General features: G+C 36.3%; 1 protein-coding gene across 4 annotated transcripts in view; it reads left to right on the top strand.

The window, feature by feature from the left end:
* Positions 1-25418, top strand: part of LOC150110083 (contactin-like) — a 690381-nt gene that overhangs the window by 294226 nt on the left and 370737 nt on the right. For all 4 annotated transcript variants that reach the window (XM_090391236.1, XM_090391210.1, XM_090391218.1 and 1 more), the window contains exons 12-13: positions 6221-6511; positions 14978-15262. In XM_090391236.1, coding sequence (XP_090247362.1) covers positions 6221-6511; positions 14978-15262 — 576 coding nt within the window. The remainder of the gene's footprint in view (positions 1-6220; positions 6512-14977; positions 15263-25418) is intronic.

Genomic DNA, 25418 nt, shown 5'->3' with positions numbered 1-25418 from the left:
ACCTGGATACTGAACAAACGAGGATGGGCTGACAATTTGGGATTTAGCTGACCAAATTACATTCTTATTGGCTTAAACCAAAATATGAATGATGGTAAAACATGACAGAATTTAATGCCAGCTGGAGTGTCGCCTGGTTAAACAACGTTCCCGTTGTTTACGCCAGGCAACCAGGACAAACAGCGAAAAGGCAGCTACTGGAACAAATCCTAAAACAGACCCCCAACTCAACATCACTAGAGTTCAAAATCGGTAATATCAACATAAGAAGCCTGAATGGCAAAGAAATGGAGCTAGCTGAGGAATTGGATAAGTATCAGATCGACATAATAGGGGTGACTGAAACAAAAAAGGCAAAAACTGGTGAGATCTTTCTGAGCAATAAATACAAAATACTGTTCAACACTATGTATGAGGCTAATCTTCTTGCAAGTAATTCCAAGTAGAGTGATGTTGGCAAATATGAGAATGGGGAACTGGACAACGAGACTTATTTGTGCCTATGGTCACAAAAGATTTTACTAAGGTGGAAGTGAAGGAATTTTTTGAGGCTTTAAAGAAAGCAGCCGACACAATGAAAAAGGAAAAGTTCTTCCTTGTTGGGGATCTAAATAGCAGAGTAGGAAATGATTGTCAGACATACAAAAATATATTTGGAAAATTTGGAGAAAACAGCAAAGCTAATAATAATGGCAATACCTGTTGGATTTCTGCTCAGGACATGGACTGGTTATTACTAACACAATGTTCCGACATAAAAATGTGCACAAATTCACATGGACAGAAGAGGCAAGGAATAAGAAAAGTCTCTTTGACTATGTTATTGTTAATAGTGATATTTTCGTTCTGGTGCAGGACACCAGAGTGTACAGAGGATTTGAAATTGGAAGTGATCAAAATTTAGTCTTGAGAAGGAAATAATTGAATTTCATATTGAAAAGAAGAACTTGTAAGAAAGTTTTTAAGTGAATAAAAGTTGAGCAGCTTTCAAGAAAACACTGATGGATTCAGCCAGAGAGGCATGTGGTGAAGTTGTCTGTAAGGATAGAAAAATCAGAATTGAAAGGTGGATACAGGAAGTTAAAGAGGCAGTGAAAGAAAAGAAGCAAGCATATCAAAAGTTCCTGACAAATAAGTCAGCTTGTGCTCTTAGAGAATTCCTAATTTACGCTCACATGTAGACCTACACATTTCGCTGTGTAGGCATTTGAAACCAAAATAATACAGAATAGGTTGATTACTCCTTATTCCTAGAGGTGTCTTATGTCTGTAGCAGCGTGTGTTCGTGGTGCTGGTTTGCCTGTTCTGGGGGGTGATAAAAAAAACCATACCTCCGTATGAGACTGGCTAATTCACCTTTAGTTAAAAGAGACCAGATTGAGGTTCCTCACATCTTGCATGGGAATCGAACCCAGGTCTTTCCAACCAAAGGGCTTCATCTATACCGACTGAACTACAGAGGCTCTCTTAGAGAATACAGAGAGAAATGTAAGAAAGCTAAACATTGTGTAAAACAAGCTAAGCAAAAGTCACGGGAGAACTTTGGTAAGAAAATAAATATCAAGAAGGTGGCAAGATATTCTGGAGGTTGTTGAAGAAGCTCAGAAACAGAAGAAAGAGTACTGTAAAAGGAATTAGAGATGATAAAGGTGACATGAAAACAGGAGAAAAAATATCCTTCAAGTATGGAGTAATTACTTTGAAAAATTTTTAAATGAAACAAGCAGTGATGATAGCACAGTGGTAAAAAAACACTGACCAGGCATGCAGTATGAATACATATCCATACTTTAAGTAGAAAAAGCCATCAAAAGCCTGAAATGTGGAAAGGAAGGCAGGAGTAGATGATATTCAACCAGAAATGCTCAAGTGTGGAGGTATAAAAGTCTAACAGTGGCTGCACTGCATAGTTCAGAAGGCCTGGACAGATGATTGGAGTGGAACTCTCATAGTGCCCATGTATAAAAAGGAAATAAAGCTGAATGTGAGAATTGCAGAGGTATTTCTCTACTGAGTGTTCCTGGTAAGATATATGCAAGTATACTTGAGAAACTGTTGAGAAGGATTGTGGAAGAGAAGCTTGGGGAAGAATAAGCTGGATTCAGGCCAAATAGAGGCTATCAGGATCAGATCTTCACTTTACGACAAATAGTTGAGAAATCATGGGAATATAACAAAGATCTGTACTTGAGTTTTGTAGATCTGAAAAAGCCTTTGACAAGGTGTCAAGAAAGAAGTTGTTCGAAATGCTACATTTATATGGTGTCAATGGGGCATTTATAGCAAGCAATATTTCATCTTTATTTGAGTTGTAAGTTAGCAGATGGAATTGAAGGAAGTACAGGAAGGTGGTTTAATGTTAAATCTGGTGTCAGACAAGGATGTGCATTATCTACATGGATCACATTATGAAGGAAAGTGGTATTAAACCTGATATCAAAATTGGAAATGTTAATCTCTGCTGTTTGCTTTATGCAAATGATTTTATACTTCTAAATAAATCTACTACAAGTCTGGAAGATTCCCTGACTAAATTGAATAACTGTTGTAATAGATATGGTATGAAAGTCAGCATTACAAAGACAATGAGAATAGGCAGAAACATTGAAAATATCAACTGCATTGTGAATGGAGAACCTATAGAACAAGAAACATTTCAGCTACTTAGGCACGATTTTTAGTGAAGATGGTAAATTAGTGTAGATGGAAAATGGCACAACATCCCTTCACAGTATACCTAGAAAACAGAACAAATTTCTTTTCCTCTTACTTCATCCCTGCAACTGCTGCACTGTGTAACAGTCTCCCACCTGCTGTGTTTCTCAACGAATACAATTTAAAGTCATTCAAATCAAATGTAAACAAATTCCTCCTTTCCCAACCCACCACCCATACATGGTACTAATGTACTATAGGTTGACCAATCAACCTCCTGTTGGACCCAATATAAAAAACAAATAACATAAAAAAAATGCTGTAGCCCTTCAAGAGGATTTGAATAAGTTAGACAAATGGGCAAATGAATGGGGTCTCAGTTTAATGCAGCTAAATGTAAGGTGCTGAGATTTGCGACACATCAATGGGACGCTGCATACTCTGTGGGAGGAGCTATACAAGGAAGTAGGGGAGACAAGAGATCTGGGGTTGATGATTGATAGAAACCTGAAATTTAGGGGACATATTGCAAACACGGTGAAGGTAACACGGAGGATTGCTGCAATAATGAGAAGAACGCTGACCTGCAGAGATAAAAGAGTTAACATTCCGTTGTATAAGACCCTGATCAGACCACACTCAGACTATTGTTCTCAGATTTGGTTCCAGGATTTGAAGGGGATAAATTAACTGTGGAAAGGGTACAAAAGCAGATAACAAAAATTGTTTCAGGACTGTACAATGTTAGTTATGAGGATCGGCTGTGGGAATGCAGGCTGCATAGTTTGGTAGATAGAAAGGGAAGAGGTGATATGATTGAGACTTTTAAACTGTTGAGAGGTGGTTACATGGTTGGCATCGGAGTTCTTTTGCTTGCTTGAACAACGGGAAGAAGAAATGACAAGGGGCCATCCCTGGAAGTTTTGAAAGGAAACTGTGAGCAAGAGGGTGAGGAGTGGTTTCTTTGCATGGAGGGTGGTTGAACCATAGAATGCATTGCCTGATAGAGTGGGGAGAGCGAGAACGGTAAATGAGTTTAAGGAGTGGAATGATAGACTTTGTGTTTCCTAGGAAGGACCTCCCACGATGAGTCTTGATAGACGTGTTTCCTAGGAAGGACCTCCCTCGATTAGTCGTTTGACTCCATGGGGGCCTTAATAATAATAATAATAATAATAATAATAAGTTATTATCCCTCTTTATAAGGCTATGATTCAGTCTTCTGACTTGACTACTGTGCACAGATTTGGTCGCCTGGGGTTCTTGCTGATCAGCAAGTGGTAGATAGAATTCAGAGATGCAGATAACCTCTGCATTACTCCAGCCTTGGTACCACTTCAGGGTTTGAATCTTGCTGATGAAACCTCAATAAAGATCGAAACTGGTCTGGGGTAATGGCCCTTCACATAATGCAAAGCACTATACATTTTTGTAAGAGTATATGCTTTGCATTAATGGATACTAAGGAAATTAATGTGAAATCATTAGCCTCTATATACAAGTAGCCAAGTCTTTATGTTACTTCACATACAAATTTTTATTTGCTACATTTGAATAAAGGATTAAACCATGAAATAATTTCTTGGCATCTTTAATTTATAGTATAACCTAGTGAAATAACTTTCCAATTATACCTTGTAATTCTGTTGTTTTGTTTTTTTAAATAATGGATTGCAAAGGGATATTCAGTTGTTTGCGGATGATGCAAAGCTGGGAAGGATTATTAGTATTAGTGCAGATCTGGTAGCCCTGCAAGAGGATTTGAATAAGCTAGATAGATAGGTAAATGAATGGGGATCTCAGTTTAATGCAGCAAAATGTAAGGTCTTGAGGTTTGGGAAACATTGATGGGATGCTGCATACTCTATGGGAGGAGTTATACTGGAGGAAGTTGGGGTGACAAGAGATTTGGGGTTGACGATTGATAGAAACCTGAAGTTTAGGGGACATATAGCAAAGGTGGTGAAGGTAACACAGAGGATTGCTGCAATTATGAGAAGGACACTGACCTGCAGAGATAAGAGGGTCATCATTCCGTTGTATAAGTCTCTGATCAGACCACACTTGGATTATTGTTCTCAGATTTGGTCCCCAGGATTTGAAGGGCATAAATTAACTGTGGAAAGGATACAAAGACGGATGACAAAGATGGTTTCAGGACTGTACAAGGATAGTTATGAGAATCGGCTGAGGGAATGTTGACTGCAGAGTTTGGCAGATAGAAGAAGGAGAGGTGATATGATTGAGACTTTTAAACTGTTGAGAGGTGGTTACAGGGTTGACACTGGGGAGTTCTTTCACTTGGTTGAACAGCAGGAAGGAGTGATGACAAGAGGCCTTCCCTGGAAGTTAAAAAAGAAAACTGTGAGCAAGAGGGTGTGGAGTGGTTTCTTTGCATGGAGGGTGGTTGAGCCGTGGAATGCATTGCCTGATAGAGTGCTGAGGGCAAGAACGGTCAATGAGTTAATGAGTGGTATGATAGACTTTGTGTTTCTTAGGAGGGGACCTCCCCTCGATGAGTCTTGACAGACTTTATGTTTTTAGGAAGGATCTCCTATGATGAGTCTTTTGACTCCATGGAGGCCTGAATAATAATAATAATAATAATAATAATTTCTGATGTAAAATTCTAATAACCTTTTATCCTTCTTAATTTCTATGACCCAAACCAAATGGGTCCAAAATTTTTTTCTATTCCTGTACTGTGTTCTTCATCTTGTGCATCAAGATCTCATAAGATGATTATACACTTATTTTGAATAATGTCTTTTCCTACACATCTAAATCTTGTTGTTGTGCATGTCTACACAGATGAGCTACATTTTCTTTTTCCAGTACTATCAAATAATAACCTAATTATCCTATTGCTAATGTCATGATGATAATTATCTTACTATAAATGTGATGATTTTAAAATTGTAAATTAATATTTTACATTGATTACTTAATCTCCTTAGTGTAACCAGTTTTTAATCCAAATGAAGAAAGGTTAAGAGGTCACTCCTGGAAGTTATGTAAAAAGTATGGTGAAGAAGGGTGTGAAGAGTAGATTTTTTACATGGAGAATTACTAGAATTACGTGGAATGCATTACTAAAATGTGTTGTTAATGCAAAGAGTGTTAAGGACTTTAAGATTCTATATGATAAATATGTTGTTGGTTGAATGAACCTCCCACGATGAGTCTGTTGACTCCATGGAGGGTGTAATAATAATAACCTTATTATTATTATTATTACACCCTCCATAATAATAATAATAGTAATAATAATAATAATAATAATAATAATAATAATAATAATAATAATAATAATAATAATATTTAAATAGATGAAAAGTCTACATTAATAAAATCTGAATAAGCAGTACTTAACAAGAGCACTAATGGTAATTAAGTTACCTCAAGATAGCTATCTTAACAATACCGTATAAGTTTTATATATTAAAACTCTTTTTGTTAACAAGTTTATGTAGTATTATTATAGTATTATTTAATTTAAATGTAAAGTGATTATTATTGTTTTATAACTGAACATACTTCAGTCTTTATCTTTGAACTATTTCAGCTCTGCCAGAATTTATAGTTCCACTAGGAGATAAAGTGGTGGATACTGGCACTACCATGACATGGTTCTGTGAAGCATTTGGAATACCTAATAATATTCAGTATACGTGGCTGAAGAATGGTATAGCATTAAAGCTTGATGATTTTCATCATAATGAGAGCATCCGCTATCATGTATATGAGAACATCTTGACTATCAATAATGTTATTGTGCAGGATGAAGGCATGTATCAGTGCATGGCATCTAATCAGTTTGGATCTGTCTATTCTTCTGGACAATTAAGAGTTATCAGTAAGTATTATTTGAACCAATTTTAGTGCATCACACACACACACACACACACACACACACACACACACACACACACACACACACACACACACACACACACACACACACACACACACACACAGCATTATACATCAGAGGTGAATATGGTTTTTACAATTTGGGGTTGGAGGGGGGGGTTGCTATTTCCAAGAATGGTGGGAAGCTTACCTTTTTGAGATTTCCATTTTTTTTAAATGGAATTCTCAAAAAGCTATCAATCTATATCTACCAAAATGCTATCAATCAATAACAAAAATTCAATAGCACAAAATTTGAATTAGTGCACAACACCACATTTATCATTTTGGTGAATATAGAAATATGTATTATTTAAATTAAGGGGATATTAAATCCCACATTGTTTTAAAACTGAATAAGAAACTCAAAGATTGGAATCAGAGAGTTTCATGCCGAATATAGTAAACTATAAAGTATCAGCGATCACTAGCGTGAGCTAATGCAAGTGACCCTAGTACATAGTACAATACCGGACAACTGGCAGCAAAGGTGGTAAAGTTCCGATCGCTATTCTTAGGTATTTTCCATAATGTAAAAACACATTTCCTAGGAAATGAATGCTGTTATTACATTATGGTTGGAGGTCACTACCCAGACCGGTTTCAGCCTTTTTTGAGGCTTCATCAGTGAGTAGCTAGACCAAATTAATACCAAAGTGTATAGCGAAAAGAACTTATATACTCTGCTATACAAGTTTCCAGACAGGTGCAACCTTTAAGTTACTTAAGTATAAAGAGCTAATAAGCTTCATTTCGGCGATATAAACATTATTTAAATTAAGGGGATATTAAATCCCACATTGTTTTAAAACTGAATAAGAAATTCAAAGATTAGAATCAGAGAGTTTCATGCCGAATATAATAAACTATAAAGTATTGGCGATCACTAGTGAGCTAATGCAAGTGACCCTAGTACGTAGTACAATACTGGACAGAAATATAAATATGTATTTCTGTCCGGTATTTCTTTCTTTCATGGTTGTAAATTTCTGGTTGAATTTCATGGTTGGAAATGTATTTCTTTCTTTCATGGTTACGTAATCATCATTCATCATACAGAATCACAGAGCCATACTACCATTTTAATGGGCTTTTATTAGATTAAAATAACGCTCAACATTTTGATCTTTATATGAAGGTGATTATCTTCATATTTATTTATTTATTTATATGTATTGGGACACAAGCTACATCAGGATACACAGTGGATACACATAACTGTTTTGGTCACTTGTTGACCTTAATCTCACTACTAACACACAAAAAAAATAATAAATAAAATAAAATGAATAATAACCAGTATGGCACTGTATACTGGTTAGGGTTTGGCTGATAGTTGAGGGAACTGGCGTTGAGAGTTTATTTTTCACTTGGTTAGACTATAATAAGTTTAGTTTAATCCTTTATCCAAGTGTGAGCAAACAAAGTTTGCACCTGAAAGTATCTTCATGACTGGGGTAAGGTAGTGCAACACCAGGCAACTCGTTGCAAAGGTGGAGAAAGATCTCATCACTCCTATCTCAGTATCTCCCATAATGCAAAGCACATCTCCTTGCGGATATGTGTAATGCTATGCATTAAGGCAAGGGCCACTACCCATACCGGTTTCGACCTTTATTGAGGTCTCGTCAGTGGGAGCCAGGCCGAGGCCTGAAGATACTTTCAGGTGCAAACTTTGTTTGCTCACACTTGGATAAAGGATTAAACTAAACTTATTATTGAAGGAATTGGCAATCGTAATATCACCTAGCCAAGAAAACAGCATTCCCCTCCTATAGGAAAGCACATAGCACTTCATTTAAAAAATTAAGGACATCATGCTTGACAACAAAGATTGATATATAGTCAATTCTGATATACTTTCTTTTCCTGAATGTTTGAATCACTGACATAGTTCTTCTCTTACAGCACAAATTTCTGCCCATTATCACAGCCCACTTTTCCTGCATACATTGTTCTGGTTATTACATATGGCAAAATAACTTCTACTTACAAAAAAGAAAAAAAAAGTATGGATATGTTCTCCACCCCCACCCCCACTTTTATATGGAACAGTAAAACAGTAAAATCCTGAATAAAAGACTGAAATATTGCAAACAATCTACTCTTAGAAAAACAAAATGATTTCAAACATGGAAGATCGTGTAGGCAATATTTATGTGCTAAAACAAATTATTGAAAAGGCAATATTTATGTGCTAAAGCAAATTATTGAAAAAAGGACGAGAATTTAATTTAGAGCATAATGCCTTTATAGATAATGAGAAAACTTTTGATAAAATACACAGAGAAAAACTATGGAATATTATGAAAAAAAAACAAGGATATCCATTATATTTGGTACAAGTTATACAAAGTTTATATACAAAAATATAGTTGCAGTTAGGTATAAATTAACAGAAGAGATTGAATTAAATAAGGGTGTCATACAGGGATGTAGCTTATATCCAACTGCATTCAATATATATATATATATATATATAGGGTGGTTCAAAATTCCATGTACAAACTTTGTACAAAATTTCAAAATCAATCATATTCACATAGGAAAGCATGACCGGAAACACCACCTGAAAGTGATAGAAGGCGCTGTTTGCCAATGCCCAAGGGGAGCATTTGGAGCTTCCTCATTCAAGCTTTCAATGTCGTATGAAAAACGTGTCATTTTACGAACGCTGAGATGGCAAACATGCACCTCGTTTACTGGTTAGCTGACAGTAATAGACAAGCCTCTGTATGAATGAATTGCGAAAGGTACCCAAACAGATGTGTACTGCATCACCAAATATTTGCGCATTTGCATCAGAATTTGTGTGACTATGGATTATTCAGGGATCACACGCATGATAGTGGACAGCCATGATCAACTCCAAATCCTGCCATGGAAGAGGAGGCGTTGCATGCGATGGACAATAATCAGAGACAAGCACACATACTGTTGCCTCTGCTATAGGAGTATACTGATCCAGTGTATTGTGTGTTTTGCACTCTGAGTCCTTACATCCATTTCATCTGCAACAGGTCCAGTTACTGATGGCTGAAGATTATCCTTGACGTGTGAAATTCGCACAGTGGCTTCTGCAGAAAACTGCCATAGACCCAGATTTTCCAACGTGTTTTGTTCACAGATGAAACTTCATTTACCCGTGAAGGGGGGGGGGGGGAGTCTTCAGTCACCACAATGCTCATGTGTGGGTCCATGAGAACCCACATGCTGTGCAATCACATGCTGCACAACAGCGCTTCACCATTAATGTATGTGTGGGTATCATTGCTGACTGCTTAGTTGGCCCATACCTGTTTCCACCCCAACTGGACTCCCAGAAGTATCTGACCTTTCTGGAAGAATTTCTACCAGATTTACTGAACAATGTTCCAATGACTGTGCATCAGCAGATGTGGTTCTAGACTCTACACAACAGGGCTCTAGCCCATTTTGGCATTTCTGTGCATTAATATTTGGACAGGTCCTTTGGGGCTCGATGGATTGGGCGTGGCGGACCCATTGCATGGCCCCCATGCTCACCTGATTTATCAAGCATTAATTTCTTTTTGTGGGGGACCCTTAAAGCCATGGTGTAAGATTGCCTCTGACATGGACCTCGTGGCAAGAATCAGCATTGCCGCTGCTAATATCCGGGAAACTCCAGGTTTCCCGGATATTAGCATATTGCCATACATTCGAAAATGTACAGCAATGATGTGATTATGTATCCAACTACTATTGAACTGTTCAGTTACGCCTAATAAAGTTTTTTTACACTATTTACTGCCGTGTGTTATTTCCGTATCTTTGTGTCCCTGTTAGTACCTTCCGGTGGAGTTTCTGGTCATACTTTCCTATGTGAATATATGAGAGAAGGTAGAGAAAATGATTTTGATATTCTCTACCTTCTCTCAAAGTTTGTACGTGGAATTTTGAACAACCCTGTATATTGATCAGATTATTAAAATATGGAAAACAACAATAAAACATGATCCAATTAACCAGAAAACCTGTTATGAATACAATGCTGTATGCAGATGATCATATTATATTACAAGACAATGAAGATGACTTTCAAAAATCAGTTTACGAATTAAACAAAATAAGCCAACAATACAATTTAAAAATTTAACAAAAGAAAACAAAAGTCACAGAATTTAAAGATTGGAATCATGTTAGATCAAAAATAATTATAGAAAATAAAATAATAGAACAGATGATACAGTTTAATTATTTAGGCTGCATAATAACACTAAAATATAAAGATATAGATAAAAAATAAAGAAATTTCATAAAATCTGTGGAACAATTAAAAGGACACTGAATAAAAAAACAAGATAAGGAACTCAAGCTACAGTTTTATAAACTAATGACAAGTCCCACTCTGTTATATCATTCAGAAGCATTGATGGTTAAAAAGAAAGATGAAAGTAAAATACAAGTTGCAGAGATAAGATTTTTAAGAACTATGAAAGGATGCACAAAATTGGACCATATAAGAAATGAAGAAATCAGAAAAGAACTAGATATTTATGACATAAATGAAAAGATCAAGAATAGAGAGAAAGAGAGAGAGAGAGAAATGGAAAGAACATCTATCTAGGATGGAAAGATATTGGCTACCAAAAAGGTGGAATAAATATAGACCAAAGGGAAAGAGGGAGTAAGACTAATGACAAGATGGAAAAATCAGCGAAGCTGGAACATGCAAAAACCTAATCCTTGAAAAGAAGAAGGTTACACTTGTCACACATCCTCCCTTAGGTTGTCTATTTTTCATTGTTTACTGTAAACCTAGACACATGTCCCAATAAATACACAAAGACTCGTACCTCCAAAAACCTCGAAAAATAGAGTTTTAAACAATTTGATTCAATGAGTAGGCCCTAAAAAATGAGTTATAGATTAGCAAAACGTTTATAAAAAATGACTACAACAGGAAAACAGTCTACAGAATCCTTCAGAAAATTACAACAAAAAATAAACAATATTGCAATAAAACTGTAGCCATTATTTATATTTGAGGAATATCAGAAAAAATAGAATACCACAAAATTACAACATCAAGTCTACGTTTAAACAATCCAAAAAGTTAAAATTGTAATCCACTCCTCTAATAATCCTCTTCCTTCCTTCTCTTGTCCACCCAAGTATATACCGGATCTGATGCACATGTAACTTACTGTATGTAAAACAAGAGATATGAGGTCTGACAGAAAAGTAATAAGATTTTTAATGAGAGTAATGAAAAATCATTGCATGAAAAGACTATATGATTAATTTCTGTGGTTTAGCAGCTCTGTAGATAGTTTTTGGTATTGGGATCACATGTTTTAAGATAATTAATGAGTTTAATAAAATATAACCCCACAAGTTTCGTAAGTTGTCAGAATTTCGTAATTTGTCAGTGATATTAGCAAAAGTTATACAGAAAAGAGACTAGAAATAATTAATGACATATTAGATGTCACCAGAGCTTCACAATTCATACATATACAGGGTGTTCGGGATAAATTTGACAGTTTCGTAAGGAAAAAGAAAATCTTCTTTGTATCTATTAAATTTAATGAATTGACAAAAAAACATTACAGGCAGAGTTAATTACAATACTATCAACAAGATTTACTCAAAATAACCACCATTAGCATCGATCACAGCTTCAATTCTGCTTCGGAACCTCGAACAAGCTGATGCTACAGTCTCCCTGGGAAGGGCCGCAAAAACTGTTTTAATTTTATCCATTAACTGGGCTTTTGTATTACTGGAAGTGCGATTGGTGTCTTTTTCAACTGCGCCCCATACAAAATAATCCATGGGGTTAAGGTCTGGGGAGTTTGGAGGCCAAACATTTGGACTGGTGAAGTCGTAGAAATTTTCAGACAACCATTTTTGACTTTTCCCAGAGGTGTGGCAAGGGGCCGAATCCTGCTGCCATACATACGGCCTACCATTGGCTACCCTTGTTATCCAGGGCTTGACTACAGTTAGCAACTCCACGAACAAAGCCCGAATTCCAATGCCAGGGTTCTTCAACACCTGTTCCTGCAGATTTGCGAGGAATTCTGCTGTACGAACGCAATCAGATCGTCTGCTAGGGATCTTTCTTCTTGCTACATCCTCGTAGTCACCATTGCAAGTCTCTAGTTCATGCCTGATTGTTTTTACTGTATTCAGGGAGCATTGGGCAGCAGTCGTAATATCCTTATTTTGATGGCGGGCACGAATCATCATGATACAAGTTATTCTCTTCCATGATTCAGGTGGGTTCCAGCTATCCATCCTTTCTGACATCTTGTATATGAATGAAGAAGGGTCCAAACTTTTAAATGAAGAGAAGTGTGTGTTAATACATGTAACTTACGGAAAAATATAATTAATTATAAATATGTCAAATTTATCCCGAACACCCTGTAAATAAATGACGAATAAAAATGTTAAATTAATTACTATATACATGTTGGAACAATGATAGTTGCTGCTGTCATGTTCTGTAGCTCACATTTATCAAGATCCACAACAGTTAGATTTTTAATCAAAGCAGAACAAACTTGGTGTAGGATTAAGCGTCGATTTTTGTTACATTGTGTGAGTTTTGCTAGCATTTCAGAGGCTTCCTTGAACTTTCTTGTAAAACAATTATGATCAGTATAAGGCTTTTTTGTTTGTTCCCAAACTACTTGAATGGCCTGTGGTAGTTGTATGGGATGCCGAACCTGATTTATGCTGTCTTCTGTTTTCAACATTTCTTATGCATGAGGATCTCCCCGACCTTTCTGTTTTGGCCTACATAGCAAAAGTTTACTCACCCAACAATTTTTGGGTGAGTAAACTTAATCAACAAAACCATTTGATCTTCCTTATTTGTGATATTTCTGGCATTTGTAAATAAACATACTAATTCACCTTTAAGTCTATAATGGGTCCTGCCCATGCTACCTGTAGGTTTTTATTTCCTCACACCTAACCATTTCCAATTGTCTCATTTTACCTATCTATCTCTTCAGACTCAACTACACCCCAGGCCATCCCATATTGACTAATCCCCATACACGAATTCACTACTACTTCCAATATATACTCTCTTTATACTAGGGGCTCCCTGTCCACCCTGACTCTTAGTTGTTGTTATGCTTATATCTGTATATCGTATTGAATTTTTTGCTTGGCCTAAAATAAATTTCTAGTTTATTTTAATTTAATTGTGATATTATTATTAATATCATTGAATTGAAAATGAATTTTTTTCAACACCACTTGGATAAAGGGGAAGGGTCAATCACTAGAAAAACACAAGAGCAGTGTGTATCTCATTGATATTCCATTAATTAGCACCTGTATTGGTCTTCGTCATTTTCTATAACATTAAAGGAAGAATCATATGGAATTCTACATGCTGATCCTTGTGAATGATCAAAAACATTATATAAAAGATTACCTGCTATCATACTGGCTGAAGATTAACCATATGTTATTCCTCCTTTAAATATTGCTTTTTATATAACTGATGTTTAGATACTTGGACAAATATAGCATTGCTGGCATATATAGGATTTTAGTAGATTAGGAATATTCATAGTTAATTTTCATAGGATTAAAAAAAAAAAAAAAAAAGACTTGGGCACTCTTCCATAAAGGTCAGTCCCTAATTTTTTTTTTTTTTAAGTTTTCTTACTATTTAACATTAGTATGTTACTAACTAGTACCAAAATTTAATAAAAAAAGATAAAATAACAATGACATATCATCATTTTAGTGAACTGCTGTTTTAGCAATGATCCATATATGAAGAAGGGGTCTGGAAAGTTCTGATAAATACCTAGAACAAAAATTATATTAAAGCAACTGATATAACCACAAGAAAGAACATACTAGTTGAAGAGTCATGAAAGTAACTTATGTTCTTATATCCTCGTATGTTCTTTCTTGTAGTTATATCAATTGCTTTAATATCATTTTTGTTCTAGATATTTATCAAAACTTTCTGTATCCCCTCCCCTCATACTCTTCACAAATAATATGGAAGGGAGAAGGTTTAGATCCCACAGACCTTGTTTTATGTATCTCTCTCTCTCTCTCTCTCTCTCTCTCTCTCTCTCTCTCTCTCTCTCTCTCTCTCTCCCCTCTCTCTCTCTCTCTCTCTCTCTCTAGATAACCCACATGCATATACATAGCAAAGGGTGGTCGATTGGTAGAGCCTCTGCCACTAGTGGCTTGCAAAAACTTAAGCAAGTTTGAGCATGGTTAGTAGTTGGAAGGGATCAATCATTCAGTGCTGTTGGCAGACTCTCCCTCCATAAGTCTTTGGACTCCCTGGAGGTGTCACATAATAATAATAATAATAATTCATAGTTAATAATAATAATAATAATTCGGCATTTAATTTAGAATGGAGTGTATAAATAATTTTTCATTTAACATTTTTTAGCCTTGAAACCTTCATTTCAAAAGCATCCTTTACAGTCTGATTATTATGCAGTAGAAGGGGGAAATATTACTATTCCATGTCTTCCCGAGGCAGCTCCCTTTCCTGAATTCATTTGGAAACATAATGATGATGAAATTGTGTTAAATTCAACTAACAGAATTCAGATCTATCCAAATGGCTTTCTTTATATTGATTCAGTGAAGAGAGAAGATGAAGGCTTTTATACATGCATAGCTAGAAATCAGTATGGTTCTGACCAAAGTAGAGGATTACTACATATTTTAAGTATGTCCTTTCATATATATATATATATAAGTGCTTTGGAATAAAAAATAAGACAAGATTATTTATATTTCTTTGTGATTAGATGAAAAGTAAAACTGTTTAAATTTCAATGTTTATACAGGAATAAATACATTATTTATTTTTAATATAAAAGATTTATTTTAATTATTTTTTTAATAATAATCTATATTTTTATATCATCTTTGTTATATTTAATCTTTATAATTTAATATATTTCATTTAACCATATTTTCACGTTTTCATAAAATATTTTCAATGTAGCTTCTTTTGGTAATAAAATTTATAATTTTAACTTTCTTTTTAGAAAAATAAAATGTATAGATTAGTATCGTGTAATATTGATGGGAGTGCACTGAATACATTTTGGAAAATTATGGAGACAACTACCGTGTTTGAGTAAAACTTTAGTTTAATATAAACCAAAATCAACACTTGACGTTTTGACCTTTATATCAAGATCATCTTCTGGAGCACATACACTATATACAGAGAAACAAGCTGCACTACAATCTACATGGTTTGCTAAAGTTACTAACCAACTGTTACAACAATTATTGGCCTGAGCTCTGGGAAAAAAAAAAAAAACCTTGACTACATCAACGCTAAAGTCCTATTATTATTATTATCTATTGGTTACAAAATTACATTGGGCTGGAGAGCAACATTTATATATATATATTTAGAACATGATTATACATATAAATTTCAACCAATTGATATGGAATGGTTTCCAATACTAGCTGAAGGTTACTTAAAGTCCTAAAGTATGCTGGGTACTAAGTATTAAGTAGGCTGAATATGTGCCATCCAGAATCTTGGAATTTTCATGCCCCCATTATTGTTGATATTATGGTAGTTAGTCAGAATTTCACAGTCTTTTTTAAATTTTCTTTCATACCAGGTTTTTTTTGTATGGTGTAGAGAGCTGGTACTTTTCCAGTCAGTTTGGTGTAAGGTGTTGAGAGCATGGTCTAAGAGGCCTGCTTCACCAAAATTGTTATATTTAATGTGTCTTTTGTGTTCTTTTTTTCTTATAGGGATTGTATGTCCAGTTTCACCAATATAAGGTAAGTTACAGGTGCAGTGGATGCAGTAAACTCCAGGATGTGCCAATGGGAGGAGAGGATCCTTAGAGGAGTTGAATATGTTTTTTAATTTGTAGGTGGTTTAAAGGTGGCATTGAGATTATAATGGTGTAGAATTCTATTGATTTTTTTCTGATAACCCTTTAATGTATGGAAAGGCTATAATTTTACTGTAATCTATATTCTTTTATAATGAAGTTTTATGAAAAACTTTATTAATAGTATTTTTGTTATAGCTATTATTTATAAATGTGTTGCTAATAATTTTTAATTCTTGTTTAAGAGCTTGCTGATTAGAGCAAATTGTTGTAGCTCTGTTTTTAAGGGTGTTAATGACTTCATATTTTTGTGATGGGTGGTGTTATGATTTAGCATGTATGTATTGGCCAGTATGTGTCCGTTTGCAGTAGACCATGAAGGATAGATTGCCTGAAGGAAGACGTGTGACCAGTGTATCCAGGAACGGTAGTGAGTTCTGATTTTCAATTTCGATAGTAAATTGTATGCATTCATGTTGTTTGTTCAGGTGGCTAAGGAATGTGTCTAATGTTTGTCGTCCGTGTGGCCAGATAATGAAAACATCGTCACACATCGAAAAAAAAAAAAGTTGTGTGAGAACTGGAATCCTTGTTTGTAGAGTGGTGGATGAGTACTCTGGAAATGGTTTAAAGAGAGGTAGAGAAAGTGGTTGCCTCCTGCTTAAGGCTTTGTATACCTTGAAGATGCCTAAAATTGAGTCACTGCTCAATACATTGATGTAGTCAAGGTTTTTTTTTTTTTTTTCTTTCACCAGAGGTCAGGCCAATAATTGTTGTAATGGTTGGTCAGTAACTTTAGCAAACCATGTATATTATAGTGCAGCTTTTTTTTTCTCTGTAGTATATAGTGTATGTGCTCCAGAAGATGATCTTGATATAAAGGTCGAAACATCGAGTGTTGATTTTGGTTTATATTAAATTATAGTTTTACTCAAACATGGTTGTTGTCTCCATTATTTTCCAAAATGTACACGAGAATGGGAATTTGAGAGTAATGGTTAATAGGGGTTGAGCTTCCGTAGCTCAGTCAGTATAGATGAATCCCTTTAGTCAGAAAAACCTGGGTTTGATTCCCATCAGTGATTTGAGTAACCATTATTTGGTCTCTTTCGACTAAAGGTGAGTTAGCCAGTCTCATATGGAGGTAAGGGAGTTTTTCACCCAGAAACTCAGGTTTTTTGTCCCCCAGAACAGACCAACTGGCCCCATGAACATACCTGTAGATGTGTGTTATAGGCAAAGATGTGTGTGCGTGTGTTCATGGGTTGTGAAGTCCAAGAATATTTGGAAAGGTCGTGTGCACTTAAGTGCCCATGATGACCACTGATAGGGTAGGATGGGTTAATAGAGGGTTGAAGTTCAAGGGGCATATTGCACAATTGAGCAAAACAACCAAAAGTATCACTTGGATGGCGAACACATTGACAAGTATGAATAAGAAAGTTATTGTCGTTTATGGGGTCTTGAGAGAAGCAATATGAACCACTATTCTCAAATTTAGTCATCTGCATTTTGTGTGAGATAACATGGCAATGGAGCATATTGACAAATAGGTAACCAAATAGCAACTGTCAAGTGAATGCTTGTTGGGGGGGGGGATAGAATAAATATTTTATGAAACAGATTGATAAGGGTCAGGGGTGCTTAAGGGTCAAAGCTGTATAACTGAGAAGAGACCTCCGCATAGCCTTTAAAGGAGTGCGGAGAACCGACCAGGGCTTCTGACCTAATGTCCAATCCTCACCTTCTCATGGTGTACCCTGTTGGGTATCTACCTGGATACTGAATGAACAAGAATGGGCTGGCAATTTGGAATTTAGCTGACCAAATTGTATTCTTATTGGTTAAACCAAAATAAAAAATCATGGTACAACATGACAAAATTTCATTCCGGCTGGGGCGTTGCCCGGTTAAACAAGGCCCCCGTTGTTTTCGCCAGGGAACCAGGGCGAACAGCGAAAAGTCAGCAACTGGAACAAATCTGAAAACAAACCCCAGCTCAACATCACCAGAGTTAAAGATCGGTACTATCAATATAAGAAGCCTGAATGGCAAAGAAATGGAGCTAGCTGAGGAATTAGATAAGTACCAGATCGACATAATAGGGGTGATGGAAACAAAAAAGAACCAAAACTGGTGAGATATTTCTGAGCAATAAATACAAAATGTTATATTCAGGCAACGACAATCAAGGAAAAGAAGGAGTAGCCATAGTATTCAACACAAAATACGAGGCTAATCTTCTTGAATGGCAGTTAGTCTCAAGTAGAGTAATGTGGGCAAATATGAAAATAGAGAACTGGACAATGAGACTTATTTGTGCCTATGGTCCCACAGAAGGTTCTACTAAGGTAGAAGTGGAGGAATTTTTTGAGGCTTTAGAAAAAGCCACTGACACAATGAAAAATGAAAAGTTGGTCCTCGTTGGGGATCTAAATAGCAGAGTAGGAAATGATTGTGAGACATACAAAAATATTTTGGAAAAATTTGGAGAAAAGAGCAAAGCTAATAATAATGGCAAATATCTGTTGGATTTCTGCTCAAGACATGGACTGATTATTACTAACACCATGTTCCAACATAAAAATGTGCACAAATTCACATGGAGAGAAGAGGCTAGGAATAAGAAAAGTCTCATTGACTATGTTATTGTTGATAGTGATGTTTTCTCCCTGGTGCAGGACACCAGAGTGTACAGAGGATTTGAAATTGGAAGTGATCAAAATTTAGTCTTGAGCAGGATAAAATTGAATTTCATATTGAAAAGAATAACATGTAAGAAAGTTTTAAAGCGAATAAAAGTTGACCAGCTCTCAGATGTGAACTGTAGACTAAAATACACAAACATGATCGAAGAAAAAAATGAAAGAGTTTGAGAACAGCAACCAAACCTGGGAGATTCAGTGTCAAGCCCTGAAGAAAACACTGATGGATTCAGCCAGAGAGGTGGTGAAGTTGTCTGTAAGGATAGAAAAATCAGAACTCCCTGGTGGACACAGGAAGTTAAAGAGGCAGTGAAGGAAAAGAAGAAAGCATATCAAAAGTTCCTGTCAAATAAGTCAGCTTGTGCTCTTAGAGAATATAGAGACAAATGCAAGAATGCTAAACACTGTGTAAAACTAGCTAAACAAAAGTCATGGGAGGACTTTGGCAAGAATATAGAAAATAAATATCAAGAAGGTGGCAAAATATTCTGAAGGTTGTTGAAGAAGCTTAGGAATGGAGGAAAGTGTGCTGTAAAAGGAGTTAGAGATGATAAAGGTGACATGAAAACAGGAGAAAAAGATATCCTTGAAGTATGGAGTAATTAAAAAAAATTACTTTGAAATACTGCTAAATGAAACAAGGTGCAGTTAGCAGTTGTGTGAGAACTGAATCCATGTTTGTAGAGTGGTGGATGAGTACACTGAAAATGGTTTAAAGCGAATAATTTTAAAGAGTGGTAGAAAAAATGGGTGCCCCCTATTTAAGACTTTGTATACCTTGAAGATGCCTAAAATTGAGTCACTGCTCAATACATCAGAATCTTTTTTATTGAAGACATTTGTATGGAATTCAGACTTGAGAAATATGCAACACTTTCCATGGTTTGAGAGAAAATAGTAGGCAACGAAGGAATCACATTTACAGATGGAAGGAAAATAAATAAAAAAATTGTCACAGCATGAATCCTATAAACACTGAAGAATTCTTGAGGCAGACTACATTTTGAATTCAGAAGTCGGAAAGAAAACAGTGCCTGGATATCTTAAAAGAGTTAGAAAAGTGCTAAAGTCCAAACTGAATGGCTGCAACATTGTAACCGCAATCAATACATGAGCCATCTTTGTAATCAGATATATAGCAGGGATAATTGACAAGACACAAGCTGCTTGATGAACTCGATTGTAACAAACAAAAATTAATGACAGTGAATCATGCCTTGCATCCATGCTGTGATGTGGATCGGTTATACATAGCCAAGAAAAGTCGAGGATGTGGTCTTTTACAAATCAAGCAAACAATAGAAGAAGAAGAAAAAAAGCAAGCATTGAATGATTACATCAAGGAATGCACAGAAAAGATGCTAATTGAAGCTTACAAAGAAATAGTAGCAAATGTAGTATATTCAAAAAAGGAGAATAAGGAGAAAGAAATGGCAAAAAAAAAAAAAGATCAGAAGGTTGGAAAAATAAAGCACTCAATGGTCAATATTTGAAGGACATTGATGGGGAAGTTGACAGTCATTTAACTTGGCAGTGGCTTCAATAGGGCAATATCAAAAAAGCCAGCATACCTATCAAAAAAGAGACAGGTATGCTGGCTTTACTCAAGAACAAATAAGCATTACAAATGTATGCAATAAAAACGAAGATTGAAAAGATCTGTAAACAATATCAAATGCAACTGTGCAGTGATTAAAAAGAGAGAGTGACCATCTAATTAGTTCTTGCAGCAAGATAGCCTAAACAGACTATAAACAAAAGCATGATTGGGTAGCAAAAGCTGTACACTGGAACTTATTCAGGAAATGTGGTGGTGGACAAGTACCTGAAATTTACAAAATTCATTTAAAACACAGAGTTGAATAAGTTTTTGAAAATGAAAATAGCAAGATATCATGGGACATTTAATTTTTAGATGATAGACATCTTGAACATAATATGCCAGACATCATTATAGTCGAACAACATGTATAGTTTTTTATTGACATGGCAATACCAGGGGATAGTGGAGCATAAAAAGTGCATGACAACATTAAAATGTATAGGTATCTGGAGGTTAAAATTGAAAGACTTTGTTTCAGGAAAGCAACAATGGTTCCAGTCATCATAGGAGCACTAGGAGTAAAATAAGAACATTTATGAAACATCTGGTAAAGTTGAGTCTCCCAGATATAACACCATCTGAACAGCAGAAAGTGGAACTTTTAGGGACATCTCACATTTTACTACAATGTCTAGTTGATTCCTAGGCCTTTGGCTAAAGCCAGAATTGAACTCATTTGCCAAACATATAACTTCTGTGGAGTCAGAGACTCATCACAAAGCTCATCCAACCATGCCTTAAACATATTCAATGTGCCTACATTCACATCACACTCAGGCAGTGCATTCCACTCACCAACCACTTTCCATGCAAAGAACCTGCTCCTCATTCCTCTGTTCACATTTTCCTTATACAATTTACAGGGATGGCCTCTTGTTCTATGGTTATAGAACAAGTTATATATCTCAATCATATCTCCCCTCCCTTTTCCTATTCATGAGACTTTGCAATTTACATTCTCACAATCTGTCCTTTGGTAGTATGTCCAAGTGAAAAAACTTCCATCAACTTATCTCTGATCCAGAGATAAATTAATGGAGAGGTTTTAATAATAAGGTGTGACACCTTATGGCAACTGGTATATAGAAATATGACTTCTCCATTACTTCCACCTTAGTATCACCACCTCTAGGTCTGGCTCCCACTATTGAGACCGCAATAAAGGTCGAAACTGGTCTGGGTGGTGACCCTTCCCTTAATGCATAGCATTATACATGTCTTCAAGGAGATATGCTTTGCATTATGGGATACTAAGGCAATTGGTACTCTCCTAAGCACAGTGAGATGTATAAGAAGAGCTCCTGATTGGGATAAGTTTTCTAGGAATAATTAAATATATATGCGTAATTTTTTGAGTAAGAGAGGCCGTAAACGTTGGGCACTGCCAGTTTTATTAGTGTGGGGGATTTTTTTTGCCAAAACTTAATTATGAAATCGTTATTATTAGACTTAGTAACGTGCAAAAAATGGCAGCAGCATTGTCATTCCATGACTTTAATTTAGATTTCAGTCGTTTTGTTAAGTGTGAGGTCTGTTATAAGTATTCTTTCGATTACATAAATGATTTGTGGATATTTGGTGAGAATGGAAGGAGGGTGTGTGCGAAGTGTGACCTGAACAAGGAATTGATGAATGCAAACATGAAATTGATGACAAAGTGTTAGTAGCGAGATTTTCGCAGGGAAAATGGGTGCATGTTTGAAAGAGAAGGATGGTGAGAAAGATAGGCGACAAAAAGTTAAAAAATCAGTAAAAAAGAAAAAGAGCGATTTGAAAACCGTAACGGATGTTAAAAGTGATGAAGGTGAGGTGAGAGTGGCGGAAGGAAATGAAATTGAGAGAATGAATAAAACTAGAAATGCCGTGATGCAGAAATCAAAAGTGAAAAAAATCGAAACAATGGATGATAGCAAAAAAAGAATGAATGGTAAAGAAAGTTGGACACATGTTGGACTGAAACTACGGAAACAAAGAAGGATGAATGAGAGTGAAAGTGGGAAGAGGGGGTTGAGAGTTAGAAAGATTGAATGATAGAGAGAATGTGTCGCAAGATTCGGAAGTTGAATTGGATTGGATGAGCCAAGAAATGAAACTGATGCGGAATGAAATTCAGAAAATTCAGGTAAAAACTATTAAAATAAATAATGATGGAATGAAAGGGTTAACGAAAGATGAGCAAGTGGCGTTGTATGGCGACTCCATTATTAAAGGTGTGCTAGAGGATAGAATGCACAAGGTATGTTTTCAAGGCGCTACAATGAGTAGCCCCAATGATTGAGGCATTGGATATGAGGCAGGAGGGAGCAAAAGAGTTAATAGTATTAATAGGTATGAACAATTTGAGAGAGGACAAAGAGTGTGTCAGAACGGATAATAGGAGGCTGCTCAGAAGAATAAAAGAGAATAGTGTGAGAGGAAGGGTAGTTACCATGTTGCCCAGGTACGACTGTGGTGAAATGAGGCGGAGAGCAAGGATTATGAATGATATGCTGGCTGAAATGTGTGAGGAGACGGGAGTACAGTTTGTTAATGTGTGGAATGAGTTTGAGGGACGAAGTGATCTGTATGGGAGCGATGGACTGCATTTCAGTGGTTATGGTGTGAGTCGCTTGGAGAGACTGCTGCTGGAAGGTGGAGAAGTGAATAGAGAGAATGAATCAGATCGAGAGGGGAGTGATGTGGAAGAGCAGGAGATTAAGACAGGAGAGATTGAAGAGGTGGTTATGAATGGGGAAGTGAGTGGTATGAGTATAGAAAAATGAGAGAATGGGTGTGCAAGAGGAGCAGGTAAAAACAGGGAGGCTCAGGGTGGACAGGAGCACACAGCATGAGAAAGGTGGATGATCCAAGAGGAGGTGAGCATGTGTAGGCAGGAAAGGAATGGGATGACCAGGGATCGAGAGGAAACAGTTGGAATTGAAAAGGGTTTTAAAATGAAGAAGCAGAAAGGGAAATGGCCCCCAGTCGAGCATGGAGAGATCACATCGAGTGAGTGGTAGTATCAGTGGAACTAGCTATAGATCCAGAAATGATCTGTTGTGTTTGTATACAAATGCTAGAAGTATAAGAAACAAGGCAGATGAAATGGTTGCACTAATTGCATCTGTTCACCCAAAAATTGTTGGAATAAGTGAGGCATGGTTGGAAGAAGATGACATCCTGACAGAATAGAGATGGAAGGGTATGATGTGTTTCTTGAGGACAGAGGGGGGGGGGGGGGAGGGAGAGGACTGTGCTATTGATGATAGAGAAAGAGTTATGTCCATATACAGTGGAGATGGAAGAGGGAAATAGTGCCAGCTGTTTTGAGGCAGTATGGTGTGAGATAGAGGTGAATGGAATCAAATACTTGGTGGCACGTTGTTATAGACCAGGTAATGTGGATAGTGGTGATAATGAAATGTACAATCAAATTAGCCAAGTAAATAAGAAAAGGATGATCATTATGGGTGATTTTAATTATGGCAATATAGACTGGAATGATGATATAGCAACTGGAAGTAAAGAAAATGAGTTTCTTGAGTTTTTGAGGGATAACAACCTCAGACAGTATGTAACAGAGGGAACACGAGGATTGAGGGTCTTGGATTTGGTCATCTCATCAGAGGATGTAATTGTAAATGAGGTGTCAAATCATCCACCAATTAGTGAGAGTGACCATGAGATGATTACCTGGGTGATTGCCAGCAGTGCAAGGACCTCTTTGAGAAAAGGGTATATTTGGAACTACAAGAGGGGGGGGGGGGTGATTATGAAGAGCTCAGGAGACATCTTGCAGGTGTAGCGTGGAATGAGGAGTTAGCTGGAAAAGAGATCAATGCATCTTGGGAGATTTTCAAAAACTGTTTAGTAGATGTAATGTCTAAATGTATTCCAAGGGTGAGAAGGTTAAATAAGGTGGGTGTGAGTTGGATGAATAAAGAGATTAAGCATGCAATGCAGAGTTTTTAAAAAAGGGCATTGTGGAGGCAGCATAAGAGAAGAGGAAATAACTAACACCATGAGGTCTACAAAGAACAAGCAAGGAGGGTGACTTGGTTGGTGAGGGTAACTAAAGAGAGGTAGGTATGAACAGCAGTCGGCTAATGAAGCCAAAAAGAATCCTAAGGAGTTCTTTCGATATGTAGCCAGCAAAAGAAAGAATGATTATGGAAGGATGACATTGATTTGAGAAAATGGTATAAAGACAGCTGATGCAGAATGCGTGGTGGAGATACTTAATGAGCAGTTCATAAAGATCTTTCAATCTTGTGAATGTGACTTCATGGAGGGATTGAGAGCAGTTGATGATGGGGAGGAGAGACTGACTGTAGGTGAGCAAGAGTGTATGGGAAGTTGAGTAAACTAGATGTTAATAAGGCTGTGGGACTTGATTATATATCACCATGTATTCTGAAAGAATGTGCCAGGAAGTTGACATCTGCCTTGACATATTTTTTTAATATGAGCCTTGCACTCAGTCAAGTTCCTAAGGAGTGGAAAGAGGGCAAGATTGTGCTCATAAAGGAGGTGATCGAACTCAAGCATCAAACTATAGACCTATCTGTGTGTCAGGTGTTGTTGTTAAGTTGTTGGAGAAGCTTGTGAGAACTAGGATCCAGAGTTGGGTTTATAACAATGGTATTATCTTTGAAGGACAGCAAGGATTTTCTAAAGGGAGGTCATGTTTTAGTAATCTACTTACTTATTACAATAAAGTGACTA

Source organism: Typopeltis vanoorti, chromosome 1 (genome assembly GCF_054136105.1).
Source record: "Typopeltis vanoorti isolate ZY-2024b chromosome 1, IOZ_Tvanoo_1.0, whole genome shotgun sequence".
Classification (NCBI taxonomy): Eukaryota; Metazoa; Arthropoda; class Arachnida; order Uropygi; family Thelyphonidae; genus Typopeltis; species Typopeltis vanoorti.
This window is presented reverse-complemented; position numbering and strand designations above follow the sequence as displayed.